Genomic DNA, 25,448 nt, shown 5'->3' with positions numbered 1-25,448 from the left:
GAACCGAAAATTCTCTAAGATTGGTTTGATATGCTATACATTATAATTCGCTAATCTCTAAACGGTTTAAATTCATGAAAACTGGAAGAACTTCCTTTTCTCCCATACATTTGTTCTGCCGTTTCGTGTGCTAACTCTACCCGTATTTCGAATGCTTAAAACTCGAACATTTCTTAACACATTGGAAAGATGTTTGCTTCAAATAATAGGAAATATTTCTACGCGTCTATCACAATTAATAAAATGTTATTTTTCATGAGCTGAACAATTGAATAACCGTAATATGTCAAGTGTTATCCAAACGCCTTAACTGTCAAGTTTTGATTGGCCCTATTTACGGTTTCCCCAACACAGACTTCATAATCGATGTACCTGTGGAAATCCGCTTTGCAAATATACATGCAAGTCGGGGGTACTTTTGTTCCCACCGAGCTGTGTTTCCCTAAGACGGACTTCAAAATCAAAGTGACTGGGGGAATCCGCTTTGTCAAAACATGCAAATCGGAGGTATTTTTTGGTGTTGAGTACTTTTGTACTCGCTTGTCGTTGTGCAGACCGGAATATGTTTCCCTAAAACGTACTCTTAAACTGAGAAGCCTGGGAAAATCCCCATTTCAGATACCAGAGGTGAATGAACTTTCGCGGCTCGAGAACTACTACTACTACTACTACGTAAACATGAGATGTGCAATTATTTCAATGGGAAATGTAAAATACAATGATCGTTTGACAATTCTTCCGTTCACATATTTGTAACGAAGTACATAATCTATTACAAAAAATACGATGCATTCTAAAATAATCTTCGAAGTGGTAAACAAGTGGATTGCATAATATAATTGCGTAGTTCTATGTCGAAAATATGCGGTCGTGTCCTAGATACAACCCCTTACAATTTTTTTTATCATATATGATTCTCTATAACCTCCTGAAGCAAATCGGATTTTTCATGTGAGAAAAGTATTTTATGACTTCAAGAAGATGAATTAAAAATTAAATTCTATTTTTAAATTACACATAAAAAATTGTGTTTCTCGACTCGATTATAAACAGTGAAAAAAAAATCGGAGACTGTATTTAATCGAGCCGCCCTGTATTGGATTTTTCGATTTTCTGATTGGCTTGATTTTTTTGCTGTTTTCCATTTTCTCTTTTTTCATGTTTCGAGTTTTGGCTTCGTTTCGTTTTCGTTTTGGATTTTTTGATGTTTCATTTTGAAATATTTTGATTTTACGATTTCATTTTTTTAAAGGGCCTGGCTGGGTAAGGGAGTAAAATGTGCCCCTAAACCAAATCACTAGCTGTATGGAAAATATTGTAAAGGTTATTTGAACCCCTATGTGGTTTGACGTAGGATCTATAGTGAAAAACGTACTTTTTCGATTATGTCACGCCATCCTCAATAGATCCGAGATAAAAAATTGAAAAAAAATACTGAATGTGCATCTTACTACGGTGTATCAAAAAAAAAATTATCAAAAAAAAATTTCATAAAAAATTTTAGTACTAAAAAAAATATTTAAATATTGAATTTTTTTTGACGATTTAGAGGTTCAGTACTACTCTAATTCATATTTAAATGTGCTCTTACGGCTTTTCTAGATTGATAAATATCTTCAAGCTGTTTTTTTTCAAATATTGCCGAATATATATATTTTTCAAATATAGTATTTTTTTGTACTGTATATTTTTTTTAATTTTATTTTTATTATTAGATATTTGAAAAAAAAAACAGTTTGAAGATATTTATCAATCTAGAAAAGCCGTAAGAGCACATTTAAATATGAATTAGAGTAGTAGTGAATCTTTAAACCCCAAAAAATTTTTTTTCAGAATTTAAATATTTTTTTTAGTACTAAAATTTTTGATGAAATTTCTTTTGATAATTTTTCTTGATACACTGTGGTAAGATGTACATTCAGTATTTTTTTCAAATTTTTATCTCGGATCTATTGAGGATGGCGTGAAACAAACGAAAAAGTACGTTTTTCACTATAGATCCTACGTCAAACCACATAGGGGTTCAAATAAACCACCAAAATTTCTTATTTAATATCCTTTACAATATTTGCCATACAGCTGGTGATTTGGTTTGGGGGCACTTTTTATTCCCTTACCTAACCACTCTTTGGAAATCTAAAAAAAATATTTTTTTATACCGCGCAACACTGAAAAAAATCTGAAAAAAATAACACATATCTAGAAAAGCCGTTGAAACACATTTAAATATGAATTAGAGTAGTACTGAATCTTTAAATCTAAAAAAAAAAAAAAATCAAAATTTCAATATTTTTTTTGGTACTAAAATTTTTGATGAAATTTTTTTTTGATAATTTTTCTTGATACATCGTAGTAAGATGCACATTCAATATTTTTTTCAAATTTTTATCTCGGATCTTTTGAGGATGGCGTGAAATGTACGAAAAAGTACGTTTTTCACTATAGATCCTACGTCAAACCACATAGGGATTCAAATAAACCGCTAAAATTTCTTATTTAATATTCTTTACAATATTTGCCATACAGCTAGTGATTTGGTTTGGGGGAACTTTTTACTCCCTTACCCGGCCAGGTTCTTTTCTATTGTTTGGGTTAATTTCGATTTTTTTGTTATATATTTTTTTTACGACTTCCGGTTTTTAAATTTATTCGCTCTCCAGTTTTTTCTTTCATATTTTAGGTTTTTTTTGTTTTTTTTTTTGCAATTTTCGTTTAATTTTGTTAGTTTTGTTTGCTTTTTGTCGCTTTTTCTGTGTTTTTTTCAGATTTTTGGTTTTTCGATTTTATTTCTAGTTTTTTTCTTTCGTTTTTCCATTTTTCATCTTTTAGTTTTTCCGATTTTTGTTTTTTGTGTCAGATTTCTAGATTTTCTAATTTTGTATTTTTTTTACAATTTTTTTCCATTTTTTTTGTTTATCAACTTTTAGACTAGATTTTTCATTTTTTTTAATTTTTAAATTTTTTTTATTTTTAGCTTTTTCGATTTTTCATAAATTTCTGTTTTTAATTTTTGTTAGCTTTTATTTATTTTTTTCATCTTTTCCAATCCCAAGGTTTCAATTTTCTAAGTTTTCAATTTCCTAATTGTCAATTTCCAATTAGTTCATTCCTTCAATTTTTTTTATTTTCTAAATTTTAACAACTTTGTCGAAGACAGCTTTTGTCTAGAGAATAACTGTCGAACTCTAAATTCTAATTTCCACTCTAATGCACCTTGTCGGGGTATAACAGATTCAATTTTACCATTTTTTCAATTTGTAGTCTGGGGGTATTCCCAGATACATCTCCAGGACCATTGTGCATTGGGTATGTGGTAGGTAAACAAAATAGCAAGAACAAATGTATGGGAAAATAGGAATGCTTACAATTTCCGTTAATTTAAATCCCGTAAATGATTTATTTCAACGGAAATTGGAATTGCATTAACGAAACAAGGGAATCATAATGTACATCATATTATACGAATCTTGAAGAATTTCTGATTCGATTGGATTGGCATGCAAATCAAATCAAGAAAATTCATTCGCAGCGAAAATAATCATCAACGTTAAAATAATTTCATAGAATCATGACCTATTTTCTGAATTGGCATCCTATTTGAAAAACGTAGTCCTACGTCAACATACAATCGGAGAATTGCTTTGTTGAATTCGAAACGTACACACTGAAAGTAATGAAAGCAGTCAGGTGAATCCTTGTGCCTTTGCTTGTTAGGCGCCTGCTGTCGGAATCAGTTTTGTAGTGGTAAACGTGACTGCTAGGTCATCCTATGCCTCCTAGGCTACTAAAAACGTTCCTTGAATTATTTTTTTTACTCTCCAAAACAAAAAGAATTCATGTATTCAAAAGCTGTCGGCATTCTTCAATATTGTTCTGAAAATAAATCGAGATTCATTCAGGAAAAGTTTATAGAACTATACAAAAACTTGTAAAGGTTAATTCAGAATTATTTTTCTTTATGTTTTTGTTTCTTTATGTTTCTTTATAGTTCTTGCATGGATTTATTCATTTGAATTGGCTTTCCCTCTTTTCTGAGATTTGTTTCTCTGATATGTTTTTCTCTTAATTTACTTTTTCAAGTGTTTTTTTACAATTTTGGTTTTTATAATTACGATTTTTCTCTTACTCAGATTCTATTATTTACATCTTTCTAATTGACCTGTTATTTATTATTTGTTTCTGATTTTTTTGTTCTGAACGTTATTAATTATTTTTTGTAACTAATAGAAAAAAACTCAATTGAAAAAACAAATCCAAATCAATTTGAAGGATGAAAAAATGGAATCTCAAAGAGAAAAAATCGGAACAGAATTAAGTAAGGAATGCACGAGAAAAAAAACCCAAAAAAATGAATTCTTAATAGTGATTATAAAAATACAATCAATAAGACAAAACAATTATTTTCTTCTATTTCTGTATGTAGATTCGTCATACAAAATGAAAAAATAATGGTAAACAGTAGACATTAAAAAACGAATTGGAACTATACAAAATTCTGAAAAGGTTAATTCAGAATTATTTTCTTAGTTTTTTTTATAGTCCTTGTATGGATTTATTCATTTTAATTGGCTTTCCCTCTTTTCTGAGATTTGTTTCTCAGATATTTTTTCTCTTATATTACTTTTTCAAGTGTTTTTTGTATTTTTTTTATAATTACGATTTTTCTCTTACTCAGATTTCATTTTTTACATGTTTCTAATTGACCTGTTATTTATAATTTGTTTTTTATTTTTTTCTGTACTGTAAAAACGTTATTAATAAATTTTTGGAACTAATTTGATTGGCTTTATTTTATTTCGATCTCCTTCCAAATAACAGTTTTGATTTGAATGGTTCGAAATGGCATTTTTCTGATTTCATTCTCCAATTTTTTTTGGTTCCGTTTTCCATCTTTTTCAAATTTGCTTTATCTCAGTTATTGTTTTCGATTTGTTTTTCCGCTCATGTTTCTCTGAAATTTGTCTCGGAAAAAAAGAACTTCGTCCTGTCTTAAATTTTTTTTCCTATTATTCTGATCCTCCTATCGTTTAGTATTTTCGTTTATCTCAATTCTTTGAATTTGGGTTTTCCTCAGAACTACTTTCTTCGTTTTTTAAGAAAAAAAAACCTTGGATTTATTATTCTGATTTACTCCATCCCCCTTTTTTGGAGTTTTCCTTTTCTGATACTTGTTCTCTTAGTTTTCATTTTCAAGCGAAAATGAAATTCAAAACAATAGTACAAGTTTTGAATACTTCTTTTTTATGTCTACTGTTTAACATTATTTTTCAAAGATTTATTTAGTTAAATTTCTTTTTTGATTGATTTTTTTGGTTTGTTTTATTTCATTTCAGTTTTCCTCCAAATTGCAGAATCATTTCTTCTATTTTTGTAGCTAGAACTTTCGAACGACAATTTTAATGGTGAATAAAATTGTTGTTCAGAAATGCATTCCCTCCTTTTGAATTAAGACAAAAAACTAAAGAAAATAATTTTACAATTTGGAGGAAAACCGAAATAAAATAATACAAACCAAATTTGTTAACAGTAAAAAAACGCAATTGAAAAAAAAACAAAATACAAATCAATTTGAAGGATGTAAAAATGGAATGTCAATGAGAAAAAATCGGAAGAGAATCAAGTAAGGAATGCACGAGAAAAAATAAACCTAAAAATGAATTCTAAATAGTGATTATAAAAATAAAATCAGAAAAACAAAAGAATTATTTTCTTCTATTTGTTAAATGTTAAACAGTAAACATAAAAAAAACCAAGTATTGAAAACTTGTGCTATTCTCCTAAATTTCATAAAGGATAAGAGGAACAGAATCATCGAAAAAAAATTTTAAATCAGAAGGAAGTTAAGAAAAAATATCAAAAGAAGATTCTTTTCAATCATAATTTTGTCATGAGAAGAATTTTTTTTCCGAGACAAATTTCAGAGAATGATGACGGGAAAAAAAACCGAAAAAAAAGTAACTGTGATAAAGAAAAATAGAAAAAGATGGAAAATGGAACCCAAAAGAACATTGTTGAGAAAGAAATCAGAAAAATGTCATTCCGAACAATTCAAATTATGAGTGAAGAAAAAAAACTAAACAAAGCAATACTGTTATTTGGAAGGAGATCGAAATGAAACAAAGCAAATCAAATCAGTTAGAGGAACTGGTACAAATTCGGTACCCCGTGGGTAATTTGGTACCCACCCGGATCTCCGGCGGTAATGAGTGCACTCTGGTTGTGAATAAAAAAAAAGTGTTCTAGTAATGTAGTAACAAACGTCAGATGCCAAAAACCCAAAATATCTGTGTTTAAAAAAAAAAATCAAGTTTTGTTGTTTTAGAAATCTCGAAAATTTTTCATTTGCGTCTTTTGAAAAATCATAAAAAATCGAATAGTAAGCTGATTTTAAATATTAAAGCTGATTTAGATCAAGAAATTGATGTTCTTCAACGAATTCGAGTAAGTGTATCGAGATTTTAATCACAAATTTCATAGATTTCATTCCAATGTGAAAATTCGGTATGCGGGTAATTTGGCACCCCAATGTGAACATAGTGTTGATGATACACTATGCTAAGTATTGCATGCCCATGCAGCAAAATTAAATTTCGCTCGATTTGGGGATAAAAACCCACCCGGTCTGACACATTGTTCTTTTCGCCGCAGATTTACATTGATAATGATGAATCGTTTTATTGTGCCTCTTTGTTTTGTAAAATTGCATGCTTTTTTGTCAAAGTTCAGTTAATTCACGTAAGATAGTGTACTTCACTTCTATTTTGTATGAAAATGTAAAAAAATACATTTTCAGTGATTTCTGGACGATTCTTTTGATTTGAAAAAACAAAAAAATGGGGTGCCAAATTTATACCCAGGCATCTCGGGTACTCGAATTTGAGTTGTTTCACTTCTATGCTCAAAGCTCCGAGCCAAATCAAGATTTTTGAAATCGGTTTGCGGGGCAATAGATCCCTTCATAAGCTGACGTAATATGAAGAAATTCCAGTTGGCCAAGAGCTAAGTCCAAAAAAACAAAATGGGGTACCGAATTTGTACAAGTTCCTCTACTAAAATTAATTAGTGTTTTTACAATACAGAAAGAAATCAGCAACAAACAAATTATAAATAACAGGTCAATAAGAAAGATGTAAAAAAATGAAATATGAGTAAGAAAAAATCGTAATTATAAAAAAAATTGCAAAAAAACACTTGAAAATGTAAATTGAGGGAAAAAAATATCAAAGAAGCAAATCTCGGAAAAGAGGGTTAAAGCAAATTCAAATGAATAAATTCATACAAGAACCATCAGTAAAAAACTATGAAAATAATTCTGAAAAACAGATTTTAAAAACGTTCAGAAAACCCTAATTCTGAAAGGGTCAGAGAAAGAAGCTCGATAAAGAAATTTAGGAAAAAAATGGAAGAAGGAAACCAGAGAAAAGTAACTTCAGAAGAATGAAATTCAAAAAAAAAAATCAGTGAAAAAAAAGAAAAATCCAGATAAACGTTTTTATAGAAGGTTATTAAAATGAAAAAATAATTAATGAATCAGACAAAATAATTGAAAAATAAATTTCAACAAACGAAATTAGGAATTATATAAAACGAATTCAAAAAAGACATAAAGAAGTCGCAAATGAAGAATACGGATAATGGATTACGGTTTTGTTTTTTTTTTCATCATGAAGGAATTCGAATAAAGAATTTTAGACAAAAGATTTAAGAGTTATTCTGAGAAAATAAATTCGGCAAAGTGTACTCTGATAACCTACTAGATTTTATCAATTCTTAAATAGAATGTGGAATGTGGAAGATATTAAAATCTAGAATAGTTGAAGAAACATAGTTAGAAAGCGAAAAATATTGATTTTCTTTTCAATCTAAAAATTGGAATTTGAAAAATAATATAGAAAGCAATCAAAGGATTATAGTTTTGTTATCAGAAGAATGTTATTTTCAGGAACTAACTTAAGGAAACTGAATCGAGGAAAAAGTAAAAGATTAAGAAAATTTAAAAAAAGATGGAAAACGGGATCCAAAAAACAATTCGGAAAAGAAAATCAGTAAAACGTCATTATGAATAATTCAATACACATTTTGCTTTTTTCACGTAGGACTACGTCTTTCATTTCTATGCTGGGGTGTAAGTTCAAAGTTTCGAAAACGAAAGTGTTACGCCGGAGAACGAGATTTGGAACGTTAATAGCTCCAGAATAACTGAACGAAATGGCATGATATACACTTCATTCGAAAGATAAAATGTCTACGCGTTCTATGCTTGTTACTTTTTGATCCAAAAACTTGTTTCAATAGCCTTAAAATTGCTTTCAATACAGGCTATTGAAATCACACCAACCGGTATAAAAGCGAGTGTCGCTCGGAAATCCACTCAGTTATGATTGCGCAACGATTGAGATGCCATCGCTGGAATGAATGGATGTTTCCGTAACACAGACTTCATAACCATGGAGCCAGGGGAAACTGGCATTGCAAATTAGATACAAGCAGCGGGAACTTTTGTACTCGTTTGCGTTTTGGAAAATCGGAATGTTTTCCTAACACAAATTTCAAAACCATAGAGCCTGGGGAAACTGGCATTGCAAATTAGATGCAATCAACGAGTACTTTTGTACTCGTTTGCGTTTTTGTAAATCGAAATGTTTCCCTAACACAGACTTCTAAACCATGGAGCCTGGGGAAAATCAGCATGGCAAAATAGATGCAAGTCGTGGGTACTTTTTACTCGTTTGCGTTTCTGACACAGATTTCAAAACCATGGAGCGTGGGAAATTGGCATTGCAAATGAGATGCAAGCTGCGAGTACTTTTGTACTCGCTTGCTTTTTTGCAAACCGGAATGTGTTTTACCAACACAGATTCCGAAACCAATAAGTTGGGAAAATCGGCATTGCAGATCTTGAGGGTACTTTTATACTCCGGAATTCGTTTTGCATTTTTACACTCCGGAATTCGTTTTGCTCACACGGTGTACAAAAGCGGGTTCAACTTCTACGCATACCGTTTGATGATTAGGCAAAATGTTGATAACTATTTGGTGCGATTACCACTACCATAATGCATGAATTGACCTAAATTGGGATTTGTTTGCAATTGAATTCGTAAATTGTTTCATTCATTCACTAGTTGTTTGATTTTGTTCTACGAAATTGCCTTAATCTGATTTTCTTGCTTTAATAGCCTTTCTTCGAATTTCTTCGAAAATTGAGTGAAAATTTTGTGGAATTGATAAAATTTCTTCCAGCTGTTTTGTTATCTTCTTTTTCATCAAGCTGGTATTATCACGTTCATAGTTGATTTTTCCATCTAATAATTTAAGATCAAATATTTATTATTACGATTTTGCGGAACATCTTTCCGATTCCGAACATCTTTTTTAATTGTATGATTTTGAATTTTTTTTTCTGGGCGCTGAAACTTATATTCTCAGTATTTTACCGACAATTCTCAAGAAATTTTTTCATTATCAAAATTTTTAAGATTGTTAAAAATACTGTGTGATTCTAACTGTTTGATGACTTCGGAAAAATTCTTCAACTACTTCTGGAACCTGAAATGTTCACTGAAAAGCGATGAGTTGCGCTCCGATGCGATGAGTCCGAACTGCACGGTTTTTCTTCTGTTATCACAACATGTTTCATACATTGATTCCATTTTTTAAAGCAACATTTTCAGTAGTTGGTTTCTTTCAAGAATGAACGAAGAATGCCTCTGTGGAATTCACAACTGAACCTAAGAGAAGACAAAGCACCAATAATTCTGTTGGGGGAGAGATCGAAAATAAATCATAAGCCTGTGACCTTTCATAACTAGATTTCGGTCATGTTTCCGTAATCAAACTTCCCCCCGAAATAATGAGGCCAGTTCCGACTTTTACGAAGCTTCATCTCTTCTTTTCTTCTCTCTTGTGTGTCAGCACAGGAAAATCAACAAACAAATCATGTTAATAGGTTTAAGTTCAGGTTTGGACGATAGTTGCACCCGTTGCTCGAAACTCCGGCCACTGCCGCAACACATCCTAACGGATGACCTCCTTCTCTCCACATCCATCGAATCTTTCAAATCAGCAGTTGGGGAAAATTATCGTTATCAAATCTTTTTTCTGTTGGACCTAGTCAGAATCAAGTTTCGAATTCCTTTCTATTCACGTCCCACCGAGAGAAAAATGCTTTAATGCAATGCATTAAAGGTTGAAACCATTTTGCAACGAATTAATACATTGTTTCAGCTGCTTTTATTGCTTTCATCATTATCATGGAGAGTGTCAGACACAGAGAGAGAGAGAGAGAAAAAATGCTTGACGCCTCAGTTACAAACGACTTTTATGATGAGGGTGGTAATTGAATTTGTCGCAATTTCCTCACTACCTGCGATAATGGTTGCGATGAAGGCGCGTTGGCAGCGCACCTTTCCAATAGCCCATTGCCATCGGAAAAGGTATTTAGACCAAAATGTCAGCGCGGCGCCACAAGACGATGCTGTACAGTCACGCGAGTTTTACAGTGGTGAACAAAAATTCCGAGACAATCGAACTCCCTGACAATGATTTAATCCGTGATTATGGTAATTTGACCACCACTGTAGGTACCACCAACGGATGGGTGATGAAAGTGTGAATTAAGCGCGTAGCGCGGCAATGTTGCAAAACGGATTTTTATTATGATCAAATGCACACTCCACTCACTGGTGGCTCTCCAAAACGCGGCCCCCTCGGCACAACAAAGTGGATTTTGTGTAAATTAATAATGTCACTCATCATATCCCGTTTCCCCGTGGAAGGCGGGGGAAAAAGCCTTGGGAAAGCCGCCCGGCTCGAGTCATGTACTGATGGGACCAATATTGAGATATGACATTGAATCACGGTGTGTGTGGTGGAATCCGTCGCACGTGTCGCACGGGGACTCGCTCGAAACTATAAAGCTCGCAGCTACAAAGTCGTTTGTTTGACTGATAATAACTAGTGGGAAAGCGAACAGGAAAACGCCTAAGCCGGGAAGTGGGGATACACGTTTCCCGTATGTGCATAGAACGGAGGTTGGACGCAATCCATATGACAAGCACACACACACACACAGGATGATGATAGCGCACAGAGAATGGTGCTTCCAACGCGGATATGAAAGAGCACTGTAAGCGGCTCATGTGCTGGTGGGGGAAGCAAACCGTCCCCTAATAATGATGCATGTACGTGACAGCTATTAATTATTTAAGTAGACATCTATACCAGCCTCCCTGCGGGGGTATGCTGCTATCCTTTGAGTGGATATTCATTACAAACTAACTGGAACGCCCCATGATGTGTGTGGTGACATATTATATATTAGGCTGTCAAAAAAGTCCTGCGGTATTTCCGCGAGGTGTCGTTGTAAACGCGTAGTTCTAGTAGTATGTGTTTTGACAGTGACAGTGTTTTGTTTGGTTAAGTCGTTCGTGAGTTATAAGCAAAATAAAGAGAAAATCCGACATATTTTACAGTACTACTATGACAAAGGCAAAAATGCATCTCAAGCTGCCAATAAAATTTGTGCAGTTTATGGACCCGATACAGTTTCCATTTCCACCGCACAACGATGGTTTCAACGTTTTCGTTCTGTTCTGGTGTAGAGGTCGTCGAAGATGCGCCACGCTCCGGAAGGTCTGTCGTCGAAAATTGCGACAAAATCGCTGAATTAGCCGAGAAAGACCGGCATAGTAGCAGCCGTAGCATCGGCCAAGAGCTGGGGATAAGTCATCAAACCGTTATTAACCATTTGAAGAAGCTTGGATTCACAAAGAAGCTCGATGTATGGGTGCCACACACGTTGACGCAAAAAAACATTTCTGACCGTATCGACACAGGTGAATCGCTGCTGAATCGCAACAAAATCGACCCGTTTCTGAAGTGGGTCACTTACGACAACGTGAAGCGCAAACGGTCGTGGTCGAAGCCCGCTGAAGCGGCTCAGACGGTGGCCAAGCCCTCATTAACGGCCAGGAAGGTTCTGCTGTGTGTTTGGTGGGATTGTCAAGGAATAATCTATTATGAGCTGCTTCCCTATGGCCAAACGCTCAATTCGGACCTGTACTGCCAACAACTGGACCGCTTGAAGGTAGCACTCATGAAGAGGAGGCCATCTTTGATAAACAGAGGCCGCATTGTCTTCCATCAGGACAACGCCAGGCCACACACTTCTTTGGTGACGCGCCAGAAGCTCCGGGAGCTCGGATGGGAGGTTCTTTTGCATCCGCCGTATAGTCCGGACCTTGCACCAAGTGACTACCACCTGTTTTTGTCCATGGCGAACGAGCTAGGTAGTCAGAAGTTAGCCACAAAAGAGGCCTGTGAAAATTGGCTATCCGAGTTTTTTGCCAATAAGGAAGATACATACTTTTGCGTAACTAGCTGATTTGTACACGTTTTCAAGGTAATAGTAAGAACAGCTGCTGATTCATCTAAATTATCGACCTCGAATGGAAAATCCAGGCTTCTCGTCACAAGATTCGAAACAGCATGTTTCGAATATTTCCTCCAGCACTTTAATTTAACAAAATCGTCGTTTGGCACGAAATTATCTACAATATTGATAACTAAGGTCTCATGATCGGTTATTTTCAAATTGGTATCAGTGACTGTGTTAATAGTTTCAAAATTGGAATAAACATGATCAATTAAAGTTTTACTGTGCCTGGAAATACGCGTGAATTCATTTACTGTTTGTTTCAAATTGAAGAAATCAGATAAGCGCTTCAGATGGTTCGAATTGTAGTCATCACGCCAATTGATATTGAAATCACCAGCTAATATATTTAATTTGCTAGAATCAAGGAACATTTCGAGCCAGTTTTCTAAAATTTCAACAAAACGCTGATCACTTGAGCTGGGGCTATGATACAAAACACCATAATTACCCATCTTCATGCCACGTTCAACTGTAATGCCCAAAAACCAGTTTCCATCAATAACTTCGTTGAGGCGAAGATTGAATTGAACTGATTCTTTGACATAAATAGCAACACCGCCAGTATGTCTAGAATGCGATAAACAAGCAGCTACATTGTATCCCGGAATACTATATTGATCAAATGATTCAATTTCAATAATATGTGTTTCTGATAATAAAACTAAAAGTGGACGCTTTTCCTCAACAATCTGACGTAATGCTACGTAGTTTGTTGACAACCCCGCAATAATCAAATACAGAACATGAAATTGATTCACAATTCTTCTGGAACATGGTTGCTATTTATTGAAATGTAAGCTGCCTTTTTTTCAATTCATAAAGTCTTTTGTATACTAAACACTCAGCCCTCATTAACGGCCAGGAAGGTTCTGCTATGTGTTTGGTGGGATTGTCAAGGAATAATCTATTATGAGCTGCTTCCCTATGGCCAAACGCTCAATTCGGACCTGTACTGCCAACAACTGGACCGCTTGAAGGTAGCACTCATGAAGAGGAGGCCATCTTTGATAAACAGAGGCCGCATTGTCTTCCATCAGGACAACGCCAGGCCACACACTTCTTTGGTGACGCGCCAGAAGCTCCGGCAGCTCGGATGGGAGGTTCTTTTGCATCCGCCGTATAGTCCGGACCTTGCACCAAGTGACTACCACCTGTTTTTGTCCATGGCGAACGAGCTAGGTAGTCAGAAGTTAGCCACAAAAGAGGCCTGTGAAAATTGGCTATCCGAGTTTTTTGCCAATAAGGAAGCGAGCTTCTATAACAGGGGTATTATGAAGTTGGCATCTCGTTGTCATCGAACAAAACGGCGCATATTTGACTTAAAACAGATGATTGTAACTAATTTTATGAACAAATGAAAATTCAAAAAAAAATACCGCAGGACTTTTTTGACAGCCTAATATTTGATGTAAAGAAACGAGAGTCGCTTAGAAGCTAGTCGGAATTGTAAGTTATCAGTCACCTGTGAATTTAAGCGTGATGTTCTATGTCTATGGGTTTCTAGCTAGTAGTTAACGTTAACTATCTTCCACGTTAAGCTAGTTTTTGTTTGTGTTGAGAAGAAATTACCTTCAATGTCGGGTTGAATTCATTTCTTCAATAGTTGCACCGAATGACGTTATTTTAAAGCAACCGTTGCTATATTTTTGTTGTAATAAGTGGCGATAAAATAAATCGGGGGTAATTTGACTTTGTCACCTGCACAACACAATCCTGGTGTCTTCAAATGACGTTGTGTAGCGCAACGTTTCGCTATTTTAGTTTATTGTGGGTGTTTCGGCTAATCAAAACAAACACATTAAAATTTTTTAATGTGCACATTATTTCACCAAAAAAAAAACACTAAATCACTCATCAAACCACAACAAAAAATACAATACACTCGCTGCACATGAAGCCTAAATCACGACGAATTTCTGTAAAAAAGGGCAAATTATTAAGATTTTAGAGTATTTATTGTCACTTACCTCATTCAACAATTACCTGTATGTGGTGTATGTGTATAGATGTCAAAACTGCCTTCGTGAGGGACATGAAAGTAATAATAATAATAATAATGAAGGTCCCGCCTCATTCCCCTACATAGGTTTGAGTTGGTCGATTATCTAGTTGATAATTCATTAATACATAAGCAGTTTTACAAATAAAAACGAACTGATTTAATTTGCAGATATGAAATCACCTTTTTGTGATATCGGTATTTAACTTAGCTTCATCTATTCAAAAGTTTCTTCGGACATGTTTGTAAGAAGTCACAGCAAATCTTTCAGTTCAGTCAAATCTCAAGAAGAAACGCTTGCTGTCCCGTCAGGCTATCCCATAGCATCTTCTGAGTTCACTGTAACCTGACTGCCAAAATTGTCAGACTATTAACTCTTCAGATTAATCGAACATTTGACCCGTTGGATGAATTTCAGGTTGTAGCCTATCCCTTCATTCTGACGGTTGTCTGCTTCATCCTTCAGAAATAGCTATTGAGCCTTCTTTACTTGACAACAGTCGCTCCCTCGATCTTAAACGAACCCCAATCATAGCTGTGCTTCTTTTTAACGAAACTAACATATCCAATTCCACAATAAGAACAAACGCTACCATGTTCCAATCGCTATCACAATTCAGATTTCTCATGGCTGCATTATCGTGCGCCTGCTCAAACTTATGTAGACTACTTTCTATTTTCTTTGTTTTTCTCTTTTCATTTCTATAAACATACAAAAAATCCTTCATTATCATTGGGACGAAGATGGCAGTTCATTCTTTCATACACATACACAAACACAATTCGTTAAAAACAACTTCGTTCATTACAATTTAACCATTTATATTACATTTTTGATATGTGAAATACACTGTCGTTTAAAGTCCACTAATGTGGTTGCTCTTTTAATGTGTTACACCTTTAAAAAATAGGGAGTTCTGTGACACTCTACTTAAGAAGTTAGGCGTTCGTGCTTCGTCTGCATTTCTGGTATTATATCTATGAATATCACTTCCTCTTTCAATTCGATCACACAAATATCGAGGCAGCAATCCATTTATAATTTTAAAAACGAACACCATAGTTAAATATACAATCCTTTGCTTCACAGATAGTCATTGAAGCGTGTTTAGCATGAAAGCTGAGGAAGTGAATCTATTACAACGCAAAATTAAGCGCATTACTTTATTTTGTAAACGTTGTAGCCTCAACATTTGTGTTTCGTTAGCAAGAAAAAGAATGGATGAAAAGAAGTCTATGTGTGGCGATATTATTGATTTATATAATTAAATTTTACTCGAAATTGTCAACTCATTTCTTAAACGGCACATGATACCGTATTTTTTTGCAATTTTTTTGATGACATTATCTATGTGAGATTTAAAAAGCAGTTTGTCTTCTATAGTAACACCAAGATACTTTATCTCTCTAACGCGATCAAGTGTCTCACCATTTATCTCTACCAAACACTCGGTGTTATAATATCTCGAAGAAAATACCATGTACTTGGTTTTTCCAACATTTAATTTTAACTGCTTATAATTCAACCAAATACTAAGACAATGCAAATCTCCATTTAAGTGCAATGCTGCGGATTCCAATTTTCTAGCTGCTATGAACAGAACTGTATCGTCCGCAAATGAATTCATATCGCAAAAACGTAAGACTCGTTTCATGTCATTTATGTACATTATGAATAAAATAGACCCCAACATGTTAGAGGCGAATGAACTGCAAAGTTTAAAGCCTCCTAAAAACAAAGAAAGAAAGAAGACCCCAACACGCTTCCTTGTGGAACACTGAACGTACTAGCTATTGGTTCAGAAACAGAATTAGCAAAAACAGTTCTCTGCATTCGATTACTCAAATTACTTCCAAACCATTTGAAAGACGAACCCTCTAAACCAAAGTACAGCAGAGTCAGTAACAACAAGGGCCTGGAAATAGTTTCAAATGCGCGTTTCAAATCCAAAAACACTGCAATGACCGCCTCTTTGTTCTCGATATATTCCTTCCACTTAGCTAACACCAAATTCAAAGCGGTTTCACAGGAATGTGATTCCCGATATCGCGATTGCTCTGGTGCTGGTAATGAATTATTATCCAAATAATTCACCAGCTGGCCTTTAACGACTAATAGGACGAAACTCTTCGGATTTAATCGTCCCAGCAATTTTGACGTAGGACTACGTCTTTCATTTCTATACCGGGGTGTAAAAGTCTCGAAAACGAAAGCGTTACGCCGGAGACCGAGATTTTGAGCGTTAATAGCTCCTAAACAACTGAACGAAATGGTATGATAAACACTTCATTTGAAAGATAAAATGTCTACGCGTTCTATACTTGCTACTTTTTGATCCAAAAACATGTTTCAATAGTCTTAAAATTGCTTTAAAAACAGGCTTTTGAAATCACCAATCGGTATATAAGCGAGCGCCGCTCGGAAATCCACTCAGTTCTAATTGAACAGCGATTTGAGCATGTTGTCGCTGTTGTGGTGAAGCTCTTCGTTTATCATGAAAGCGCGGATGAACGGTGTCACCAAGAGCCTGTTTGTGCACCTTAGGCCAGAAGGGAATCCATCAGGAGGAGAGTGATGCCACAAACGGTTCCCTGGGAAGACATCGCTACACACATACACGCGCAAAATTCTTTCCGTTTGGATGCCATTCAGCATCGAGAAAGTTCCGGAAAGATCTAATCATTGCTAGAAAATAATCTGCCAGTTCCTCTGGGAATTTAAAAATACATTCATGTGAAAGAGTTTATTTTGATGTTTTCTATCCATGTAACACTGTGACCAAATATTTTTCAATCAAGTGCTATTAACAGGTGGTTATGGAGTTAGTATTAACCACTGGTGGGCTTCCAGTATCGAGGAAAATGTGGAAATATCTAATCGTTGCTGGAAATAATCTGCCAGTTCCCCTTGGAATTGAAAATTACATTCAAGCGAAAGAGTTTATTTTAATGTTTTCTATCCATAAAATATCCATATAATACATTTGGGTTTGTGATTTGTCAATCAAGTACAGTTAGCAGTGTTGCTCCAGCAAAGAATCGAAACGCTTTCCGTAATTTTAATATTTATTGCGATGATAATGTATTAAAATTTCCCTACAAAATATTCACATTAATTCACAGTTATCGAAATAAATCAATCCTTACGTTTGTAGGTTCTCGATAATTCCTGATATTTCGTTATACGTTTCAATATCTTTTTCCCTCCTCGATAAGCCTGAATTGAAAGTATTTTTGAATGTAAATATTTTAGTACTGTACACTGAAATACCTTAATATCTCTTATTTTGAACACAATTTTCGTATTTCTATTTCAATATCTTCTATCTTCTTTCTACGACACTTCTGTTCTATCTGCGACTTTTCTTTGGCGCCTTTTTTGAATTTGCGCTATTCAATTTCCTTTATCTGATTTCCTTTATCATACAATAGCTTTTCTAATTCTTGTGCTACGTCACTGTGCGTTACGGTTGGTACATAGGGTTTTGATATAGGTGCGTTGTCACATCGAAGTTGTGCGCAACAGTCCCCCCCTAAGTTGGGCTCTGGTTCAACTTGTTTATATTTGCACCGATATCTAATACAGCTAGTTTTACCGCTGGTCTTTCGTATAAACCTGAAACTGTTTGTACTGTTGCTGAACGAACCTGGCCATCTTTGGATATTTTTGTCGCTACCACTCTTCCTTTTGGCCAACATGATCTAGGCATATTAGGGTCTACAACAATCACAATATCGCCGACGCCTATCGGTTTCGCTGGAAGGAACCATTTTGTTCTACGTGTTATGGTCGGTAAGTATTCCATTACCCAACGTCTCCAAAAATAGTTGGCTAGAATTTGTGATGTTTTCCAGGAATGTTTTACAACTATCGCGCTATCATCGTAGGGGACCAGTGGTTTAGAGCCGTTGGATGATCCCAGCAAAAAATGATTGGGAGTTAATGCTGGTGATGATACATCGTCTACTGGTACGTATGTTAGAGGTCTACTGTTCACGATGTTTTCTATTTCAGTTAAAGTATTCCTCAACACTTCATCGGTGAACGATCGTTTAGGATGGATTTCTGCAAGAATCTTTTTAACAGATTGTATAAGTCTCTCCCAGCTACCACCCATATGTGGTGATGCAGGAGGATTGAAGTTCCATGATGTTGTTGACGATGTAAACTCTAGCATGATCCTCTGCTTATCAACAGTCTTTAGCGCATCAGAGAGTTCTTTGCTTGCTCCAACAAAGTTGGTTCCACGATCACTGAAAATCTCCACTGGAGTTCCGCGTCGTGCCATGAAGTTTTTTAGTGCCATGATACAGGAGTCTGTGTTAAGAGAGTGTGCGATCTCTATATGGATCGCTCGAATAGTTAGGCAGGTCATAAGAACTCCCCATCTCTTTTCAGTACGTCGACCAACCGCGACATTATATGGACCGAAAAAATCTACGCCAGTATAGGAGAATGGACGTACAAAGGCAGCAAGTCGTGCTGGAGGCAGGTTCCCCATAGCTGGTGGTTGAGATTTTGCCATTCGTATTTTGCATTGCTGACACTTACGCCTGACCTTTTCGCACTGGACACGTAAACGAGGAATGTAGTATTGCTTTCGCACTTCATTTATGTAGGTTTCATGATTTTGATGATGGTACCTTTCATGTCTTTCTAGCAAAATCAGCTGTGTGAGACGATGGTCACGTGGAAGCACAATCGGGAAGGCACTTTTCTTGCCGACAAACTCACAGACATCGATTCGGCTATGAACTCGCATTACGCCATTGTCGTCAAGGAATGGACTGAGTTTGTACAGTGAACTTTTCCTCGGTAGAATTTGCTGATTTTTTATGCTTTTAGCTTTCGTAAGGATTACCATTTCTTCAGAGTAAACTTCGTTTTGTGCTCTTCTATAGTGAAAGTTTTCAGCTGTTGCTAACTCGTGCATCGTAAGTATTCCTGTTTGTGTTACGGCTTTTGCTAATTTGCGTTTTATATTTTCAGCGAATCGTATCACCAGCGCCGTTATGCGTCGCAGATGCTTCCACTTGGAGTGATCTTCTGGTCGCAAAATATCGTTGAAATCAATTGTATGATGGAGGAGGTTTTGGCGGATTTCTTCCACTGTGACATGGTCGGATGTTGGCATCTTTGGCCACTCACATTCATGCTCCCATAAAAAGGAAGGACCATTGAACCAGCGGCTGTTAGCATCGAAATCCGGTTGTCGCTGCCACTTGGTACCCTCATCAGCAACATTCAATTTTGATGGAATCCAATTCCAATCCTTGATCTCTGTATTTTCTAGAATTTCGCTTGTACGAAAGGCTACAAATTGGGAGTATCGACGATTGTCTGAATTGAGCCAACATATGACATCCCGTGCATCCGTCCAGAAATAACGTCGTTTGATGTCCAGTGAATGCCCTTGCTCGATACTTTTGGCTAATCGAACACCGATGACTGCTGCTTGAAGCTCCAGACGTGGGATCGAGACAAATTTGATGGGAGCTACGCGTGTTTTAGCCCCAATTAAAGCACATTTTATCACACCATCCTGTACAAAACGAAAGTACGAAACTGCAGCATATCCCAATTCGCTCGCATCTACGAAGGTGTGTAGTTCGACGGCATGTTGATCTCCACACGACGAAGTATGATAACAACGAGGAATTCGTATTTCCTCGATCTGTGGTAGAATCCGAAGCCATGTAATCCATCCCTTAAGTTGCTTTTCATGAATCATATCGTCCCATTCTGTTCCTGCTCTCCAAATCTCCTGCAAGAGAATTTTCAGGAACATCAGATAGTTCCCTATCAGGCCGAGAGGATCATAGATGGACATTAGAACGCGAAGAATTTCTCGTTTGGTTGGATGCTTTCCTTCAGCAAGTAACTCGCGATTTCGTTCGACATTTAATTTGAATTGGAAAACGTCAGTTGTTGTGTTCCACCACATGCCAAGCACCTTTTCCAAGGCAAATTCTGTGATGATATCCAGATTCATCTCTGGTTTGCGGCTCGTTTGTAAAGCTTCCAGAACTGGTGTCGAATTTGAAATCCAGTTACGCATTTCAAAGCCACCATGTTGATGTATTAACCGGACGCATTTTGCTAACTCGATTGCTTCGTTCTCTGTATCTACGCTCGCAAGCAAATCGTCGACATATTGATTCTTCTGAATCGCTTCAACAGCTGCCGGGTACCGTGCAGCGAAACGACGAGCATTCTCGTTGATAACAAATTGTGCACAACTGGGCGAGCAGCTCGCCCCAAAGGTCATCACTTTCATGATGTATGTGTTGGGATCATTCGATTGATCTTCGCCACACCAAAGAAAACGCTGACTATTTTGATCGGCCTCGTTAATCAACACCTGGTGAAACATTTCACGAATGTCGCCACAAATTGCTACTCTCCGCTCTCGGAATTTGTATAGCACCGAAGTCAGAGCAGTCAATTGCTCAGGTCCCTTTGAAAGAACTGAATTTAACGAAATGCTTCCTACTTTTGCAGCTGCATCCCATACCAGTCGTATTTTCCCTGGCTTATTTGGGTTAATGACAGGAAAAATTGGCAAATACCAAGTGCGGTCATTTCGCTCTTTGCTTTCTTCCAATGAAAGTTTCCGAATATAGCCTTTCTCTTCATAGTTTCTCATTATTGCCTTCAATGCTTCAGCAAGAGATGGGTCACGAGTCATTCGCTTCATGAGACAGTTATGCCGCTTTAAAGCCATCGGCTTACTATTAGGTAAGTGAATATTGTCATACTTCCAGAGAAGTCCTGTTTGATACCGTCCGTTCTGAAAGCTTGTAATTGCCCGTAACGTTTTCATACCTCTTTCATATTCGATTGAGTGAGAAGGTTGATCATCTTTCACGATACCTAAGCTGTCAAGAGCGAAAAAATTCTTAACGATGGTGTTCAGATCTTCATCTTCTTTGTTGGAGTGATAGCATACGTGGAAGTTGTGAGACATACTACTCTGGGAGCAAGTACCGAAAATGGTCCATCCAAGACGTGTTTTTACCGCTATTGGTTCATGCTCTTTACCTTCTCGACTATTTAGCACGTGTGTCAAACGTATGTTGCTCATTCCTATCAACATTCGTGGTTGAATATCCCTATACGATTCTGCTCCCACCCCTCTCAGGTGACTATATTTTTCACTTAGATCCGTCATTGAGAGAGACTGACGGGGTAGATTCAAATCCTTTACAGTATAAACGTCGGTTATTCGGTGTTTGCTGCTGTTTTTTGGCGAGCCTGATATTTCTAAACTAACCCGAGTAGCCGAATCTTCATAACGGCAGGCATCAGAGGTCCAGCGAAGACACAACGGGTGTTTTTCACCAGTCAAATTCAACTCCTTCGAAATATTTTCCTCCAACAATGTTATGGATGATCCTGAATCTATGAATGCGTAGGTTTGTATACTTAATTCACCGTTATATAACGTGATAGGAATATATTGAAACAATACTGAGTGAGCATTTAGTTGGTGAGTGCTACACGTATAATCGTTAATCTCGTTTGGGATGGGATTGTCCTTAGCATCATTATGCAAAAGTTTGTGGTGCTTGTATGGACACCCATTTTTTTTGCAAATTTTTGCCAATCGACACGATCCTCTATGGTTTCCCAGACAACATCGGCACAACTTAAATTGACGTAATACGACCCAGCGTGCATTATGATCTAAGCTGATGAATTTTCTGCATTTGGTTACTGTACTGCAATCTCCCTCACATACTATACATGTGTGACGACTATTCGTTATTTGACGTGGATATGTTTCAGAATATGCGCTCAGGTAAGGATAATTTCTTTGAGGTTTATTTTCGGTAGAATACTGTGGAAGAGTTACTGAACATGCAGCTTCAGCTATAGTGTACAACCAATCGCTAAATTCTAACAGTGTAACTCTATGCAATGCTTGCCGGTGTGTTGCCCAGGTAAGTTTGATCATCGGTGGTAGCCTGTCTACTAGTCCTTGAAGGAGCGCTATGTTGTAGAGATGCTCTTCAATATTACACGCCTGTACCGTTGCCACCAGGTTGCGTACCGCCAATGCGAATTCAACTATTGAATTTAATTTCTCTGCTCTTGGAGCAGGAATCGTGTGAACCTTTTGTACTAGAGAATGAATTATAATTTCTGGTCGACCGAATAGCATTTTCAGGGTTGACAACACAGAACACATGTTGTTGTGATGTAACAGCTGGCTTCTGACGGCTTCTAATGCTTTTCCTCTTAAACAGCGTTGCAGCCGTACTATATTTTCCTCCGGTGTATAGCCGCACAATCTTGTTGTGTTCTCAAATGTTGCGATAAAAAGTGGCCACTCTTCAGGATTGCCACTAAATACTGGCAATTCTTTAGCGATAGCATGTCTGGCCGCAAGTTGGCTATTATTCAACAGAGTAGCCTCACCAGTTTCGTGTAGCTGGTTATTTGTATGAAGTTCGTGTACAGTTGGTCGGATGGAGTGTAACGGAGATGAATGGTAAGTAGGATGTGGAAACGTGTCGCCACCAGCGGTCACTCTCTCCGTGGGTGAATTTACAATGTTTAATGGTTGCTTAGTAGATGCATTCATCAATACCTCGTACTTTTTTTGTAAAAATTTTCGCTCAAGAGCCCATTCCTCCTCTAGTAGTTTGATTTGCAGTTCTGTCGACGATAGATTTGCGTTTTGCGCTGCTTGTTGGTTTATACTTGCTCGCGATGTACTCGAGATAGCAAGGTGTGATTGAGCGCACTGTGGAACGAATAAAGCTTGCGATGTTGATGGCTGCAGTGAAGCTGGCATGACGGTGTGCTGCGTTTGTTCCATCGAAACGCTAGGCAGATTTGGTTGAAACGACGCTGCCGTAGTAGTCAGCGGTGAGGATACAGGTAGACTTTCGATTGTTAAAGGGCGATGTGGTACAATTGTGGGGGTAGAACCGATTGCCGAAAGTTGCGTAGGAGCGGGAATTTTGGCCTTCAGGCATTCCTGACAGCTCCAATCATAATTGGCAATATTATGGTCTACATTTACACATGTAAAATGATACCATTTTTGGCAGTCATCGCAGCAGACCATTCTGCTATTGTCAGGAGACTTACACAGCGCACAGCTTTGCTCCTGGGAAGGTGAGGAAATTTCACATGGCATTTTCAAATTAAATATCGAAAAACGGAAATTTTAAAATGTTGCTCCAGCAAAGAATCGAAACGCTTTCCGTAATTTTAATATTTATTGCGATGATAATGTATTAAAATTTCCCTACAAAATATTCACATTAATTCACAGTTATCGAAATAAATCAATCCTTACGTTTGTAGGTTCTCGATAATTCCTGATATTTCGTTATACGTTTCAATATCTTTTTCCCTCCTCGATAAGCCTGAATTGAAAGTATTTTTGAATGTAAATATTTTAGTACTGTACACTGAAATACCTTAATATCTCTTATTTTGAACACAATTTTCGTATTTCTATTTCAATATCTTCTATCTTCTTTCTACGACACTTCTGTTCTATCTGCGACTTTTCTTTGGCGCCTTTTTTGAATTTGCGCTATTCAATTTCCTTTATCTGATTTCCTTTATCATACAATAGCTTTTCTAATTCTTGTGCTACGTCACTGTGCGTTACGGTTGGTACATAGGGTTTTGATATAGGTGCGTTGTCACATCGAAGTTGTGCGCAACTTCGTTAGCTTCTGTTAGCTTCTGAAGATTATTCATCAGAACAAGGTTTTTCGTATCCTATATTGGATGCATAAAACCTTGAGCCTCCAACGTAACGCTCTCGTTTTCGAAGTCCCCCAAATATTCATTTATTCGTTCATTCAGAATGGATTTAGATTCAACTTCAAACAAATGATCTCTAAATCAACGATAGTCCTACGTCACCCTTGCGGTTATACCATAGATATAACCCACTTCCTGTTTTTTGTATTGGAACCACTAATGATTCTTTCCAAACATTGGGCACGTGCCCAGTTCTTAATGAATCATTTATCAGGTCCAGCAGGGAATGTCCAATAACATGAAAGCAATCTTGAACAAACTTTTGCATTGACGTCATCAATACCAGCCGACTTTTCTAGTGCAAAACAAATTCTTTTAGGGTCCGCAAAAGTTATTGGGTGAAAACAATCCAGTTTACATCCACTGGCCGTCGGCTGTACTATTTCGCCAGGTTCACTTACCAAATCGATACTTTCATTAATAAGTGAAACACTGTCAACGAAATATGAATTGAACTTATTGGCTAAAGTCGGCTTCATTTAATATTGGAACAAATTCTTTTGCTCATTGTGGCGCTCCTAGTGGACGGATTTGGAAACTTTTTTCACCCACGGGAAATTGATTACCTTTCACCATGTATTTATGTCATAACACCAAACGATAGCATTTTGTAAACAACCGCCATGGAAGCCGAACGGAGAGATAAAATTGTGCACAGTTTTCTTGAAAATCCATTGTTGTCGGCATCTAAGCTAGCTAAACAGCTTAAAATGCCCAGAAATACCGTATGGCGTGTTATCAAGCAGTACAAGGAAACATTGACGACGGCTCGGAAGCCGCATTCGAAGCGTCGGAGTGGAACTGTCGACCGGAAACTGCGTGGGAAAGTCATCAAGGCCGTCAAGAGGAATCCCAATCTTTCAGACCGCGATTTGGCCAATAAGTTCCAGGCCGCTCACAGTACGGTGCGACGAATTCGTCTCCGGGAAGGAATAAGGTCATTCCGAGCCAGCAAACAGCCAAATCGGACGCTGAAGCAGAACAATGTGGCCACAATCCGTGCTCGAAAGCTGTACGACCAAGTGCTGACCAAGTTCGACGGATGTATTCTGATGGACGATGAGACCTACGTGAAGGCGGACTTTGGGCAAATCCCAGGTCAAAAATTTCATTTGGCGACGGCTCGGGGGGATGTACCTGCAAAATTTAAGTTCGTGTTTGCGGATAAATTCGCCCGCAAGTACATGATTTGGCAGGGGATATGCAGTTGTGGACAGAAA

At 36.8% G+C, this 25,448-nt stretch overlaps 2 protein-coding genes across 9 annotated transcripts in view; one reads left to right on the top strand and one right to left on the bottom strand.

The window, feature by feature from the left end:
- Positions 1 to 25,448, top strand: part of LOC129764724 (protein phosphatase 1 regulatory subunit 16A) — a 639,202-nt gene that overhangs the window by 128,678 nt on the left and 485,076 nt on the right. The window lies entirely within an intron of this gene.
- On the bottom strand, positions 17,972 to 20,812 carry LOC129765623 (uncharacterized). Its single transcript, XM_055766037.1, has one exon. The coding sequence runs from the start codon at positions 20,810 to 20,812 to the stop codon at positions 17,972 to 17,974; it is 2,841 nt and encodes a 946-aa protein (XP_055622012.1).

Source organism: Toxorhynchites rutilus, chromosome 2, assembly GCF_029784135.1.
Source record: "Toxorhynchites rutilus septentrionalis strain SRP chromosome 2, ASM2978413v1, whole genome shotgun sequence".
In the NCBI taxonomy this organism is placed as follows: Eukaryota; Metazoa; Arthropoda; class Insecta; order Diptera; family Culicidae; genus Toxorhynchites; species Toxorhynchites rutilus.
Note: the sequence above shows the minus strand (reverse complement) of the source record. Positions and strands in the feature narration are given on the sequence as shown.

Bases quoted from the DNA above. Each gene is read 5' to 3' on its own strand.
- LOC129765623 (XM_055766037.1), bottom strand. From the start codon at position 20,812: ATGTTTCACCAGGTGTTGATTAACGAGGCCGATCAAAATAGTCAGCGT.